Genomic DNA, 16,539 nt, shown 5'->3' on the forward strand with positions numbered 1-16,539 from the left:
GAGTGAGAGTACGAGAGGGACGAGCTTCGGCGGGGAGTGAGAGTACGAGAGGGACGAGCTTCGGCGGGGAGTGAGAGTACGAGAGGGACGAGCTTCGGCGGGGAGTGAGAGTACGAGAGGGACGAGCTTCGGCGGGGAGTGAGAGTACGAGAGGGACGAGCTTCGGCGGGGAGTGAGAGTACGAGAGGGACGAGCTTCGGCGGGGAGTGAGAGTACGAGAGGGACGAGCTTCGGCGGGGAGTGAGAGTACGAGAGGGACGAGCTTCGGCGGGGAGTGAGAGTACGAGAGGGACGAGCTTCGGCGGGGAGTGAGAGTACGAGAGGGACGAGCTTCGGCGGGGAGTGAGAGTACGAGAGGGACGAGCTTCGGCGGGGAGTGAGAGTACGAGAGGGACGAGCTTCGGCGGGGAGTGAGAGTACGAGAGGGACGAGCTTCGGCGGGGAGTGAGAGTACGAGAGGGACGAGCTTCGGCGGGGAGTGAGAGTACGAGAGGGACGAGCTTCGGCGGGGAGTGAGAGTACGAGAGGGACGAGCTTCAACGGGGGAGTGAGAGTACGAGAGGGACGAGCTTCAACGGGGGAGTGAGAGTACGAGAGGGACGAGCTTCAACGGGGGAGTGAGAGTACGAGAGGGACGAGCTTCAACGGGGGAGTGAGAGTACGAGAGGGACGAGCTTCAACGGGGGAGTGAGAGTACGAGAGGGACGAGCTTCAACGGGGGAGTGAGAGTACGAGAGGGACGAGCTTCAACGGGGGAGTGAGAGTACGAGAGGGACGAGCTTCAACGGGGGAGTGAGAGTACGAGAGGGACGAGCTTCAACGGGGGAGTGAGAGTACGAGAGGGACGAGCTTCAACGGGGGAGTGAGAGTACGAGAGGGACGAGCTTCAACGGGGGAGTGAGAGTACGAGAGGGACGAGCTTCAACGGGGGGAGTGAGAGTACGAGAGGGACGAGCTTCAACGGGGGAGTGAGAGTACGAGAGGGACGAGCTTCAACGGGGGAGTGAGAGTACGAGAGGGACGAGCTTCAACGGGGGAGTGAGAGTACGAGAGGGACGAGCTTCAACGGGGGAGTGAGAGTACGAGAGGGACGAGCTTCAACGGGGGAGTGAGAGTACGAGAGGGACGAGCTTCAACGGGGGAGTGAGAGTACGAGAGGGACGAGCTTCAACGGGGGAGTGAGAGTACGAGAGGGACGAGCTTCAACGGGGGAGTGAGAGTACGAGAGGGACGAGCTTCAACGGGGGAGTGAGAGTACGAGAGGGACGAGCTTCAACGGGGGAGTGAGAGTACGAGAGGGACGAGCTTCAACGGGGGAGTGAGAGTACGAGAGGGACGAGCTTCAACGGGGGAGTGAGAGTACGAGAGGGACGAGCTTCAACGGGGGAGTGAGAGTACGAGAGGGACGAGCTTCAACGGGGGAGTGAGAGTACGAGAGGGACGAGCTTCAACGGGGGAGTGAGAGTACGAGAGGGACGAGCTTCAACGGGGGAGTGAGAGTACGAGAGGGACGAGCTTCAACGGGGGAGTGAGAGTACGAGAGGGACGAGCTTCAACGGGGGAGTGAGAGTACGAGAGGGACGAGCTTCAACGGGGGAGTGCGAGTACGAGAGGGACGAGCTTCAACGGGGGAGTGAGAGTACGAGAGGGACGAGCTTCAACGGGGGAGTGCGAGTACGAGAGGGACGAGCTTCAACGGGGGAGTGCGAGTACGAGAGGGACGAGCTTCAACGGGGGAGTGCGAGTACGAGAGGGACGAGCTTCAACGGGGGAGTGCGAGTACGAGAGGGACGAGCTTCAACGGGGGAGTGCGAGTACGAGAGGGACGAGCTTCAACGGGGGAGTGCGAGTACGAGAGGGACGAGCTTCGGCGGGGAGTGCGAGTACGAGAGGGACGAGCTTCGGCGGGGAGTGAGAGTACGAGAGGGACGAGCTTCGGCGGGGAGTGAGAGTACGAGAGGGACGAGCTTCGGCGGGGAGTGAGAGTACGAGAGGGACGAGCTTCAACGGGGGAGTGAGAGTACGAGAGGGACGAGCTTCAACGGGGGAGTGAGAGTACGAGAGGGACGAGCTTCAACGGGGGAGTGAGAGTACGAGAGGGACGAGCTTCAACGGGGGAGTGAGAGTACGAGAGGGACGAGCTTCAACGGGGGAGTGCGAGTACGAGAGGGACGAGCTTCAACGGGGGAGTGCGAGTACGAGAGGGACGAGCTTCAACGGGGGAGTGCGAGTACGAGAGGGACGAGCTTCAACGGGGGAGTGCGAGTACGAGAGGGACGAGCTTCAACGGGGGAGTGCGAGTACGAGAGGGACGAGCTTCAACGGGGGAGTGCGAGTACGAGAGGGACGAGCTTCAACGGGGGAGTGCGAGTACGAGAGGGACGAGCTTCAACGGGGGAGTGCGAGTACGAGAGGGACGAGCTTCAACGGGGGAGTGCGAGTACGAGAGGGACGAGCTTCGGCGGGGAGTGAGAGTACGAGAGGGACGAGCTTCGGCGGGGAGTGAGAGTACGAGAGGGACGAGCTTCGGCGGGGAGTGAGAGTACGAGAGGGACGAGCTTCGGCGGGGAGTGAGAGTACGAGAGGGACGAGCTTCGGCGGGGAGTGAGAGTACGAGAGGGACGAGCTTCGGCGGGGAGTGAGAGTACGAGAGGGACGAGCTTCGGCGGGGAGTGAGAGTACGAGAGGGACGAGCTTCGGCGGGGAGTGAGAGTACGAGAGGGACGAGCTTCGGCGGGGAGTGAGAGTACGAGAGGGACGAGCTTCAACGGGGGAGTGAGAGTACGAGAGGGACGAGCTTCGGCGGGGAGTGAGAGTACGAGAGGGACGAGCTTCGGCGGGGAGTGAGAGTACGAGAGGGACGAGCTTCGGCGGGGAGTGAGAGTACGAGAGGGACGAGCTTCGGCGGGGAGTGAGAGTACGAGAGGGACGAGCTTCGGCGGGGAGTGAGAGTACGAGAGGGACGAGCTTCGGCGGGGAGTGAGAGTACGAGAGGGACGAGCTTCGGCGGGGAGTGAGAGTACGAGAGGGACGAGCTTCGGCGGGGAGTGAGAGTACGAGAGGGACGAGCTTCGGCGGGGAGTGAGAGTACGAGAGGGACGAGCTTCGGCGGGGAGTGAGAGTACGAGAGGGACGAGCTTCGGCGGGGAGTGAGAGTACGAGAGGGACGAGCTTCGGCGGGGAGTGAGAGTACGAGAGGGACGAGCTTCGGCGGGGAGTGAGAGTACGAGAGGGACGAGCTTCGGCGGGGAGTGAGAGTACGAGAGGGACGAGCTTCGGCGGGGAGTGAGAGTACGAGAGGGACGAGCTTCGGCGGGGAGTGAGAGTACGAGAGGGACGAGCTTCGGCGGGGAGTGAGAGTACGAGAGGGACGAGCTTCGGCGGGGAGTGAGAGTACGAGAGGGACGAGCTTCGGCGGGGAGTGAGAGTACGAGAGGGACGAGCTTCGGCGGGGAGTGAGAGTACGAGAGGGACGAGCTTCGGCGGGGAGTGAGAGTACGAGAGGGACGAGCTTCGGCGGGGAGTGCGAGTACGAGAGGGACGAGCTTCAACGGGGGAGTGAGAGTACGAGAGGGACGAGCTTCAACGGGGGAGTGAGAGTACGAGAGGGACGAGCTTCAACGGGGGAGTGCGAGTACGAGAGGGACGAGCTTCAACGGGGGAGTGCGAGTACGAGAGGGACGAGCTTCAACGGGGGAGTGCGAGTACGAGAGGGACGAGCTTCAACGGGGGAGTGCGAGTACGAGAGGGACGAGCTTCAACGGGGGAGTGCGAGTACGAGAGGGACGAGCTTCAACGGGGGAGTGCGAGTACGAGAGGGACGAGCTTTGGTGGAACAGCCATCAAGTCCGGGTGTAGACTCGAACCCGTAACATTCAGACAGAGAGCTCTACCACTGAGCCAAACTAGTACAGACCACTGCACAACACTGGGGGTGCGTACCAGACCGGACACTGGTGCGTCTGTCGGACGTGCATGGGACAGGGGGCCGTACCAGTCCGGACGTGCATGGGACAGGGGGCCGTACCAGTCCGGACGTGCATGGGACAGGGGGCCGTACCAGTCCGGACGTGCATGGGACAGGGGGCCGTACCAGTCCGGACGTGCATGGGACAGGGGGCCGTACCAGTCCGGACGTGCATGGGACAGGGGGCCGTACCAGTCCGGACGTGCATGGGACAGGGGGCCGTACCAGTCCGGACGTGCATGGGACAGGGGGCCGTACCAGTCCGGACGTGCATGGGACAGGGGGCCGTACCAGTCCGGACGTGCATGGGACAGGGGGCCGTACCAGTCCGGACGTGCATGGGACAGGGGGCCGTACCAGTCCGGACGTGCATGGGACAGGGGGCCGTACCAGTCCGGACGTGCATGGGACAGGGGGGCCGTACCAGTCCGGACGTGCATGGGACAGGGGGCCGTACCAGTCCGGACGTGCATGGGACAGGGGGCCGTACCAGTCCGGACGTGCATGGGACAGGGGGCCGTACCAGTCCGGACGTGCATGGGACAGGGGGCCGTACCAGTCCGGACGTGCATGGGACAGGGGGCCGTACCAGTCCGGACGTGCATGGGACAGGGGGCCGTACCAGTCCGGACGTGCATGGGACAGGGGGCCGTACCAGTCCGGACGTGCATGGGACAGGGGGCCGTACCAGTCCGGACGTGCATGGGACAGGGGGCCGTACCAGTCCGGACGTGCATGGGACAGGGGGCCGTACCAGTCCGGACGTGCATGGGACAGGGGGCCGTACCAGTCCGGACGTGCATGGGACAGGGGGCCGTACCAGTCCGGACGTGCATGGGACAGGGGGCCGTACCAGTCCGGACGTGCATGGGACAGGGGGCCGTACCAGTCCGGACGTGCATGGGACAGGGGGCCGTACCAGTCCGGACGTGCATGGGACAGGGGGCCGTACCAGTCCGGACGTGCATGGGACAGGGGGCCGTACCAGTCCGGACGTGCATGGGACAGGGGGCCGTACCAGTCCGGACGTGCATGGGACAGGGGGCCGTACCAGTCCGGACGTGCATGGGACAGGGGGCCGTACCAGTCCGGACGTGCATGGGACAGGGGGCCGTACCAGTCCGGACGTGCATGGGACAGGGGGCCGTACCAGTCCGGACGTGCATGGGACAGGGGGGCCGTACCAGTCCGGACGTGCATGGGACAGGGGGCCGTACCAGACCGGACGTGCATGGGACAGGGGGCCGTACCAGACCGGACGTGCATGGGACAGGGGGCCGTACCAGACCGGACGTGCATGGGACAGGGGGCCGTACCAGACCGGACGTGCATGGGACAGGGGGCCGTACCAGACCGGACGTGCATGGGACAGGGGGCCGTACCAGACCGGACGTGCATGGGACAGGGGGCCGTACCAGACCGGACGTGCATGGGACAGGGGGCCGTACCAGACCGGACGTGCATGGGACAGGGGGCCGTACCAGACCGGACGTGCATGGGACAGGGGGCCGTACCAGACCGGACGTGCATGGGCCAGGGGGCCGTACCAGACCGGACGTGCATGGGCCAGGGGGCCGTACCAGACCGGACGTGCATGGGCCAGGGGGCCGTACCAGACCGGACGTGCATGGGACAGGGGGCCGTACCAGACCGGACGTGCATGGGACAGGGGGCCGTACCAGACCGGACGTGCATGGGACAGGGGGCCGTACCAGACCGGACGTGCATGGGACAGGGGGCCGTACCAGACCGGACGTGCATGGGACAGGGGGCCGTACCAGACCGGACGTGCATGGGACAGGGGGCCGTACCAGACCGGACGTGCATGGGACAGGGGGCCGTACCAGACCGGACGTGCATGGGACAGGGGGGCCGTACCAGACCGGACGTGCATGGGACAGGGGGCCGTACCAGACCGGACGTGCATGGGACAGGGGGCCGTACCAGACCGGACGTGCATGGGACAGGGGGCCGTACCAGACCGGACGTGCATGGGACAGGGGGCCGTACCAGACCGGACGTGCATGGGACAGGGGGCCGTACCAGACCGGACGTGCATGGGACAGGGGGCCGTACCAGACCGGACGTGCATGGGACAGGGGGCCGTACCAGACCGGACGTGCATGGGACAGGGGGCCGTACCAGACCGGACGTGCATGGGACAGGGGGCCGTACCAGACCGGACGTGCATGGGACAGGGGGCCGTACCAGACCGGACGTGCATGGGACAGGGGGCCGTACCAGACCGGACGTGCATGGGACAGGGGGCCGTACCAGACCGGACGTGCATGGGACAGGGGGCCGTACCAGACCGGACGTGCATGGGACAGGGGGCCGTACCAGACCGGACGTGCATGGGACAGGGGGCCGTACCAGACCGGACGTGCATTGGACAGGGGGCCGTACCAGTCCGGACGTACATGGGACAGGGGGCCGTACCAGACCGGACGTACATGGGACAGGGGGCCGTACCAGACCGGACGTGTATATAATCGGGCTGTACAGGCTGGGCAGTTAAACATACCTGAGGTCCAGCCCCTGGTTCTGCCAGATGTTCTCCATGATTCGAATAATCTGCAGTGTCAGCATATCCTGCCGTAGATCTGTAACGGAAAAACAGTGGGTTACAAAGCAGAATACTCCCTAAACGCATTACTCGGCAGAACAGACTCTGCCTAATCCCACATCAAAACAAAAACCCCTCACACAGAGATTCACTCAAGCTGATGATACCCTGTTTATACCCGAGCCCTGGCTTCAGAAGGAGGGCTGGACTATAAGCGATGGAGGCTATATGAGTCTCGAGAAGCAGCGTGTACTCTCCCCGGGAGTTGAGCGTCGGCCGGCCAGCGGGGTAAACTCCCGGAAGGTGATCTCTGCGTAACCGCACGCCAGGGAAAACCGGGGCCCCGCAGGGTTAACGAAGAACGAAGACGCAATTGGGGTCGCCAGAACTAGAACGGGTGGGAACGGAGCCACAGTACAAACGGGGTACGGGCAGTGAGGGGAGGATTTCAAGCCGTTGTTTACACGTTAAGGAAAAACAGGACAGGACCGGGCCCGCTGCGCTCCCTCAGTACCGGCACTGGGGGAGTGTCGGCCTAGATTTTGTGCTCAAGTCTCTGGAGTGGGGCTTGAACCCGCGACCTTCTGACTCAGAGCCCCGAGTGCGGCCCACTGAGCCACGGCTGACTCGTGGGGGTTAAACTGTTCTGCGCCAGTAACGCAAAGCGGGCTGATGGTGAACCAACAGCCCCCTGTATGCTGAACTTTTCTTCCTTTGCAGGTGTTGGGACATCTTGAGGTCGTGAAAGGCGCCACATAAATGCAAACTCTTTCTTTCCATGTATTGAATTTGACGAGACGAAAACAAAAAAAAAACACAGCCAATTATACAAAGGTTGAAAACCTGAAAGCCTGAAGATATGGGCTTGGCAAAACAAATAAAATCCACTTCACTGCAGTGTCTAATTAAAGATTGTGTGAAATCCAAAAAAAAAAACACATTGTGATTCAGAGAGCTGCATCAGTAGCCCCCAGAGCCAGCTGATCCCAGATGTGTGTTGTCACACGTGCAAAAAAAATATTTTTCCAATCAAAAGATTGCAGCAGTCATGTTAAAACTGCTGCCGACTGTTGCAATGGCCACACAACCCACTACAGTCCTCAGTGCTTACAGCGGGCGGCTTCGTGCACACACGATTCGCCCGCTAGACGCCGTGGCTGGTTAATAAAATTAAAAATTAAGCAGAGGTTCAAAACAAATTTCACAGAATGCACACAGCAGTGGGTGGACAGCCCCGTATCCTAACTCGTACCAAGTCCCGTTCACCCATCACCCCCTGTGCTCGCTGACCTACATTGGCTCCTGGACCAGGAACGCCTCGATTTTAAAATTCTCATTTTCAAATCCCTCCATGGCCTCGCCCCCCTCCCTATCTCTGTAACCTCCTCCAGCCCTATGACCTTCCCAGATCTCTGCGCTGCTCCAATTCTGGCCTCTTGCGCATCCCCCGATTTTAAATCGCTCCACCACTGGCGGCCGTGCCTTCAGCTGCCTAGGCCCTAAGCTCTGGTATTCCCTCCCTAAACCTCTCCGCCTCTCTCTCTCTCCTCCTTTTTAAGACGCTCCTTAAAACTTAGCTCTTTAACCAAGTTTTTGGTCACCTGTCCTAATATCTCCTTATGTGGCTCAGTGTCAAATTTTGTTTGATAATCGCTCCTTGGGACGTTTTACTACGTTAAGGGCACGCCATAAATGCAAGTTGTTGCTGTTTATTCCGAGGGTTCAGATACTAACAAACTGATGTCCCACCACCATGGTTTCTAATACCACCACTCAATAGAGTTGCAGTCTTGTGATTCACTGCCTCCAACCTACTGTATTGTGGACGCACAAACATACAAAATTAACAGGCAGGAAATGACCAGCTGTTCCATCAAGTCTGCCCCACACACCATGGTGGCCAGACAATCATGACTAGACACTTGATTTCCCCCCCCGCCCAATGTAACCGCCTGGAAGAGGCAAAAAAAAAAGAGGAAAGAAACCCCAGGGCCAATAAGGGAAAAATTACTCTGGGGAATTTCCTCTCTAACCCCCCCCGCCCCCCCCAGCTCGGGCGATCGAAACCAGTCCCAGGAGATCGCACGGACCAAGTGTGTTCTGTGGCTTTTCTGTGATACTAAATCTGTATTTTAAAATTGTAAAAGAAACGGAAGCCTAAGGGCTGTGATGACTGCGAGCCAGTGAGTAAACACAGCCGTTTCTGCCTGAAATAAATATCGATTTACATCGAAACTACAGCACAGAAACGGGCCATTCGGCCCAACCGGTCCATGCTGGTGTTTACGCTCCACAAGAGCCTCTTCCCTCCCTACTTCATCCAAACCTATTAAGATACCCTCCTATTCCTTTCTTCCTCATGTACTTATCTGGATTCCCCTTAAATGCCTCTATGCTGTTCGCCCTCTACTACTCCGTGTGGGAGCGAGTTCCACATTCCCACCACTCTCTGGGTAAAGAAGTTTCTCCTGAATTCCCTATTGGATTTATTAGCGACTATTTTAGATTTATGACCTCGAGTTTTGGTTTCCCCCACAAGTGGAAACATTTTCTCTACGTCTACACTTTCACAATCTTAAAGACCTCTATCAGGTCACCCCTCAGCCTTCTCTTTTCTAGAGAAATGAGCCCCCGCCTGTTCAGCCTTTCCTGATAAAGGATATCCTCTCAGTCCTGGTATCGTCCTTGTGAATCTTTTTTGCACCTTCTATAATATGGAGACCAGAACTGTGCGCAATACTCCAAGTGTGGTCTAACCGAGGTTCTATACAAGTCTAACATAATCTCTCTGCTGTTCAATTCTATTCCTCTAGAAATGAACCCTAGTGCTTGATTTGCCTGTTTTATGGCCTTATTAACCTGCATTGCTACTTTTAGTGATTTGTGTATCTGTACCCCCCGATCCCTCTGCTCCTCTACCCCATTTAGACTTATTATCCAAGCAGTATGTGGCCTCCTTAAACTTCCTACCAAAATGCACCACCTCACACTTATCTATATTGAAATTCATTTGCCAATTACACGCCCATTCTGCAAGTTTATTAACGTCCTTTTGCATTTTGACACATTCTTCCTTTGTATTAAACCCCCACCAAATTTGGCGTCATCCGCAAATTTTGGAACTGTACTTCCGAGTCCCAAGTCCAAATCGTTTATGTAAATGGTGAACAACAGTGGTCCCAGCACCGATCCCTGTGGAACACCACTTCCCACCTTTTGACAGTCTGAGCAGCTACCCGTAACCCCTACTCTCTGTTTTCTGTTTTGTAGCCAGCTTGCTGTCCATTCTGCCTCCTGTCCTCTGACTCCACACGCTCTGACCTTAGCCATGAGTCTGCAATGCGGTACCTTATCGAAGGCCTTTTGAAAATCCCAAAGAGGAGCCCTTAAGGCCGCTGAAACCGTGACTTTGAAATTGACGTTGATGCAAATGGCTAGCGGTTCTCGCTCTTAATTACTAATTTTTTTTTCGAAAAGGGGGAGAGGTGCTTAAGGGAGGAGGAGGTGGTTAACGGGAGGAGAGAGGGGCGGCGGGGGACCCGTTGGAATGCAAGGCTCACCGTCTCCGTTCTTGAAGATGATCTCGTTGTTGGTGAAGAGGAGCTCCGACATGATGTCCGGGTTCTCCCAGTTCAGCCAGAGCGGCCGCTTGGCCGAGGACATGATACGGCACTCCTCCAGTCTGCGGGGATGAGAGGGAGACAGCTCAGAGACCGTGCGACAATCAGACGGAGAGGTTTACAACGCGTTGACGATGGGAGTCAGGCTGCTCCGCCACTTAAAGCTGTAGGCCTCCCGCCCCGCCAACAGAACAGTGCCTTTACGGAAGACTTGCATTTATATAGCGCCTTTCACGACCTCAGGGCATCCCAAAGTCCCAAAGTGCTTTATAGCCAATGATGCACTTTTGAAATGTAGTCACTGCTGTTTAAAGAGAAGGACTGTAGGGGAGAGGGCGGGGGGGGGGGGGGCGAGGGGTGTTTTCTGTTTAACGCTCTCCTCCTAGACTTGTAATTATGGAGTATATCTTACAATCTGGGTACTGGGTGTCACCCGATGCCTGGCAGCTGGCCCACGTGATTTTCTGTGCGTTACGGAGGGGGTGGGGAGAGGGGGAGGTTATGCAGGCCACAAGCCTGAATTCTCGATACCTGCTCCCGTCGGGTGAAGCTCTGTTCGGGAGTGCTTAAATTCGAAAACTTATTCTTACATTTTGCCAGTCCTAGAGGTTTCCTTTCCCCCAAGGTCTGTTTTTAACCTCCTATGGAATACACTGGGTGCCGTTTCGAGGTGAGGCAGCTCCACACAGGACAGGAGAGGGACACACACAGTGAGGCAGCTCCACATAGGACAGGAGAGGGACACACACAGTGAGGCAGCTCCACACAGGACAGGAGAGGGACACACACAGTGAGGCAGCTCCACATAGGAGGGATGCACATTGCACCAGTTGCAGTTAAAGTCAGCAGAGTGGCTCGAAGCCAGGCACATACAGTCTTGGGCGGAGGATATTACCAGGGGGAAGTGGAGACATGAAATATCTGTCCTAGGAGGGTAACACCCTGGGGAAGAAAAACACGATGAGGGTAACTTTGACTTTTCGGGATGGTGTAAAACGGGTGATACCGGATTACACTCTCGCCCAAAGTCAAATTTACCCAGTGACATTCAACACCATGTATTATATATATATTTTTTTTTAATCATTCATGGGCGTTGCTGGCGAGGCCGGCATTTATTGCCCATCCCCAATTGCCCTTGAGAAGGTGGTGGTGAGCCGCCTTCTTGAACCGCTGCAGTCCGTGTGGTGAAGGTTCTCCCACAGTGCTGTTAGGAAGGGAGTTCCAGGATTTTGACCCAGCGACAATGAAGGAACGGCCGATATATTTCCAAGTTGGGATGGTGTGTGACTTGGAGGGGAACGTGCAGGTGGTGTTGTTCCCATGTACCTGCTGCTCGTCCTTCTAGGTGGTAGAGGTCGCGGGTTTGGGAGGTGCTGTCGAAGAAGCCTTGGCGAGTTGCTGCAGTGCATCCTGTGGATGGTACACACTGCAGCCACTGTGTGCCGGTGGTGAAGGGAGTGAATGTTTAGGGTGGTGGATGGGGTGCCAATCAAGCGGGCTGCTTTATCTTGGATGGTGTCGAGCTTCTTGAGTGTTGTTGGAGCTGCACTCATCCAAGCAAGTGGAGAGTATTCCATCACACTCCTGACTTGTGCCTTGTAGATGGTGGAAAGGCTTTGGGGAGTCAGGAGGTGAGTCACTCGCCGCAGAATACCCAGCCTCTGACCTGCTCTTGTAGCCACAGTATTTATATGGCTGGTCCAGTTAAGTTTCTGGTCAATGGTGACCCCCAGGATGTTGATGGTGGGGGATTCGGTGATGGTAATGCCGTTGAATGTCAAGGGGAGGTGGTTAGACTCTCTCTTGTTGGAGATGGTCATTGCCTGGCACTTATCTGGCGCGAATGTTACTTGCCACTTATGAGCCCAAGCCTGGATGTTGTCCAGGTCTTGCTGCATGCAGGCTCGGACTGCTTCATTATTTGAGGGGTTGCGAATCGAACTGAACACTGTGCAGTCATCAGCGAACATCCCCATTTCTGACCTTATGATGGAGGGAAGGTCATTGATGAAGCAGCTGAAGATGGTTGGGCCTAGGACACTGCCCTGAGGAACTCCTGCAGCAATGTCCTGGGGCTGAGATGATTGGCCTCCAACAACCACTACCATCTTCCTTTGTGCTAGGTATGACTCCAGCCACTGGAGAGTTTTCCCCCTGATTCCCATTGACTTCAATTTTACTAAGGCTCCTTGGTGCCACACTCGGTCAAACGCTGCCTTGATGTCAAGGGCAGGCTATATCCACAGCGACAGGCTTAAAACCGCAGCTGGCGACAATAGGGATTGAGCCCTTAATGTGTTCAAATGGCCCACTGCACCCTGCTCTGTCCTGAAGGCGTAGACGCTCGCTGCGTACAGGTTTCCCAGGAACCCGCTGGTATCTCACCCACGTGAACCCAGACTGGACGTTAGCAGGCATTTCGACCCTGGAGCACAAGCACAAGCACACACCTCCACACACACACACGTACACCTCCGCACACATTTACTCACGCACGCACACACACTCTCTCTCTCACACTCACACTTGCGTTCCAGCAGGAGTCAGACAGCCATCGTAAGCAGGAGCCTTCGCTCGACTCCCCCTCCACGTCAGTCCATCGGTGAGGGAGAGGAGAGAGACCCCTGTGGTTACCTCAGGTTGCCCAGCTGATGCACGGGGTTAAGGGGACAGATGAACCCCTGCAGCGCCTCCATGTAATCCGGCCGACTCATCTGCTCCACCAAGAACTTCATCTGCATCTGGGGAGGGAGAAGGAAGAGGTTTCAACAACACACTCCCCCGCTCGCGCCATCGCTCCCGCGCTCACGCCAACGCCCCCGCGCGCGCTCGCTCGCACCAACGCCCGCGCGCGCGCTCGCTCGCACCAACGCCCGCGCGCGCGCTCGCACCAACGCCCGCGCGCTCGCTCGCACCAACGCCCGCGCGCTCGCTCGCACCAACGCCCGCGCGCGCTCGCTCGCTCGCACCAACGCCCGCGCGCGCTCGCTCGCTCGCACCAACGCCCCCGCGCTCGCTCGCTCGCACCAACGCTCCCGCGCTCGCTCGCTCGCACCAACGCTCCCGCGCTCGCTCGCTCGCACCAACGCTCCCGCGCTCGCTCGCAAGTCAGCGGGGGTGATTTTAACCTAACGTGCCAGGCGGGAAACCCCAATGGAGTGTAAAATCGGCTGGGGTGTAAAACAGGCAACAGACCCAAACCCACCCGGCAGGTCAGGTTAAAATCCCACCCGGTAAAACAGCAGAAAGGCTGCGAGAGAAAGATATCCTTTGAATTTGTTGGCAGGACAGATAGCAGAGCGAATCAATCTTTCTACGTTTGGAATCGCCCCCCGCCCCCCCTCAAAAAAGTGGCCAATTTGACGAGTGCTGATCCGGCAAAGCCTCGACTTTAAAATTCTTATTCTCGTGTTCAAATCGCTCCATGGCCTCGCCCCCTCTCCCTATCTCTGTCTCCTCCAGCCCTACAACCCTCCGAGATCCAATTCTGGCCTCTCGCTCCACCATTGGCGGCCGTGCCTTCAGCTGCCTAGGCCCTAAGCTCTGGAATTCCCTCCCTAAACCCCTCCGCCTCTCTCTCTCCCCTCCTTTAAGACGCTCCTTAAAACCTACCTCTTTGACCAAGCTTTCGGTCACTTGTTCTAACGTCCCTTTCTTTGGCTCGGTGTCAATTTTTGCCTAGATTATGCCCCCCTGGGACGTTTTGCTACGTTAAAAGGTGCTGCATAAATGTAAGTTGCTGTTATTTATTTTTGTAACGGTACAAATACAGAAGTCGAACTGATGGTAACAAGTGACTTTCATCGCACTCAGTGTTCTGTATGTGTCGGGCAGCTTATGAACTGAATCGGACGACGCCTCGCCTAGGTTTAACTCGGTCCGGCTTCAGGGGGATTTAAATGGGTACGAAGTGCTTAAGAAGTGGACATCTGCTCCAGATCGCAAGGGAGTTTCATTGTTACTCTCCCGGGTCCCTCCACTGCGACAGTAGATACTGGGCAGTGAGACAGAAAGACAGAATTGCATTTATATAGCACCCTTCACAACCTTCAGGACGTCCCAAAGCGCTTTACAGCCAACTAAGCGCTTTTGAAACGTAGTCACTGTTGTAATGTAGGAAACGCAGCAGCCAATTTGCGCACAGCAAGATCCCACAAACAGCAATGTGATAATGCACAGATCAACTGTTTTTTTTTAAAAAAGTGATGTTGGTTGAGGGATAAATATTGACCAGGACACCGGGGAGAACGCCCCCTGCTCTTCTTCGAAATAGTGGCCGTGGGATCTTTTACATCCACCCGAGAGGGCAGATGGGGCCCCAGTTTAATGTCTCATCTGAAAGACGGCACCTTCGACGGTGCAGCACTCCCTTAGTGCTGGCACTGGGAGTGTCGGCCCTAAATTATGCGCTCAAGTCTCTGAAGTAGGACTCAAACCCACAACCTTCAGACTCAGGCGAGAGTGATACCCACTGAGCCGTGGCTGAAGACAGCTTCCATTAAAAAAAAGTCAACCAGGCTGCTTAAGGGAGCGACTGAGACCAACGAAGCCAAGTAGATACCTGCGGCAGATCCCGAATCGGTAACACTCTCATTAACTTTTGAATACCTCTACCTTAACCTTCTCTTCTCTAGTGAGAAGAGCCCCAGGTTCTCTGGTCTCTCGCTCTCTCTCTCTCCCCTATAGCTAACGCCTCTCAGCCCTGGGATTATCTCTGACCCAAACTGCGTCTAACCCTGGTTAGACCACATCTGGAGTACACCTGGGCACTGCACCTTGGAAAGGGTATAATGGCCTTGGAAGGAGTGCGGCCCAGATTCACCAGAACGTTACCAGGGCTCCAAGAGTTAGATTATGAGGCGAGATTACATAAACTAGGCTTGTATTCCATGGAATATAGAAGGTTAAGGGGTGATTTGACTGAGGGTTTTTTTTTAGTATTTTGAAAGGAATTGATAGGGTGGATAGAGAGAATCTTTTTCCCACTGGTGGGGGGAGTCCAGGACAAGGGGACATAACCTTAAAATCAGAGCCAGGCCATTCAGGGGAGAAGTCGGGAAACACTTCTTCACACAAAGGGTGGTAGACGTGTGGAACTCTCTCCCACAAAAAGCAGTAGATGCCAGCTCAATTAATAATTTAAAATCTGGGATCGATGGATTTTTGCTGGCCAAGGGAATTAAGGGCTATGGAGCCGAGGCGGGTGGATGGAGTTAGGATACAGATCCGCCACGATGTGATTGAATGGCGGAACAGGCTCGAGGGGCTGAATGGCCTGCTCCCGTTCCTAACCCCTGTCCCTCACTTGCCCACCTTCTGCGTCTCGTCCTTCTTCTCCTGTTTCAGGATGTCCGTCAGGTTGATGAGCTTCTCCATGGCCTCCACCTGCCGGATCAGGTGCTTCAGGTACATGCCGCAGGCTCGGCAGAAGGACTCCAGCAACAGGCCGAACCTCTGGCTTACCGTCTTGTTGTGCATTTCGGACCTGCGGAGGGCGGGCACTAGGATCACCTTGACGCACAACAATCACGCGTGACGCTCCATGAATAATGTCTCCATAACGTCCTCCAGCCCCTTACAACCCTCCACGATCTCTGCGTTCCTCCAATTCTGGCCTCCTGTCCATCCCCCGCTCCCTTCGCCCCGCCATTGGCGGCCCCAAGCTCCAGAATTCCCTCCCTAAACCTCTCTGTCTCTCTCTCTCCTCCTTTAAGACGCTCCTTAAAACCTACATCTTTGACCAAGCTTTCGGTCACCTGTCCTAATATCTCCTTAGGTGGCTCGGTGTCAAATTTTGTCTGATTGGGCTCCTGTGAAGGACATTTTATTACAATTTCCCTTACTGGCCGTGAATTTTTTCCTCGGTGTTTTTTTTTTTTGCCTCTCCCAGGGAGCGAGGGGGAGGGAAGAAGCATCTAGTCATGATGCTCTAGCCATCGTGGGGTGTGGGGCAGGCTCGATGGACCAGCAGGTCATTTCCTGCCCGTCGATTTCGTATGCGGGTATATATAAAATGAAAGTTGTTGTGAGCGATGCTGGCTTCTGTTGCCCATCCTGAGCAGGTGGTGGTGGGCCCCCTCCCAGACATCGTTTCTACAACGGAATGGCTTGCTAGGCCATTTTAAGAGGTCAGTGAGAGACAACCACGGGGAAGAGTAGGAGGTGCCCTTCTCTGATGGACGTTGGTGAGCCGGTTGGGTTTTTAACGACAATCCGACAGCTTCCATGGCCGTTTTTTCCTGGTACCAGCCCACAAATCACCAGAGTTATTGAATTTACACTTGGGTTGCTAGTCCAGAATCATTAACTATTAGACTGCCCATCCCCACTAGGGTATTGGTGGGGGAGGGGGGGGGCGGGGGAAAAGGACTATACCCTCATGT

At 56.8% G+C, this 16,539-nt stretch overlaps 1 protein-coding gene across 3 annotated transcripts in view; it reads right to left on the reverse strand.

Annotated features, from left to right (window-relative positions):
• Positions 1-16,539, reverse strand: part of LOC137302418 (phosphatidylinositol 4,5-bisphosphate 3-kinase catalytic subunit alpha isoform) — a 91,317-nt gene that overhangs the window by 12,525 nt on the left and 62,253 nt on the right. For all 3 annotated transcript variants that reach the window (XM_067972069.1, XM_067972068.1, XM_067972067.1), the window contains 4 exons: positions 15,470-15,641; positions 12,791-12,897; positions 10,094-10,215; positions 6,492-6,570 (listed from right to left, as the gene is read on the reverse strand). In XM_067972069.1, the coding sequence (XP_067828170.1) occupies positions 6,492-6,570; positions 10,094-10,215; positions 12,791-12,897; positions 15,470-15,641 (480 nt within the window). The remainder of the gene's footprint in view (positions 1-6,491; positions 6,571-10,093; positions 10,216-12,790; positions 12,898-15,469; positions 15,642-16,539) is intronic.

Source organism: Heptranchias perlo, chromosome 35, assembly GCF_035084215.1.
Source record: "Heptranchias perlo isolate sHepPer1 chromosome 35, sHepPer1.hap1, whole genome shotgun sequence".
NCBI lineage: Eukaryota > Metazoa > Chordata > Chondrichthyes > Hexanchiformes > Hexanchidae > Heptranchias > Heptranchias perlo.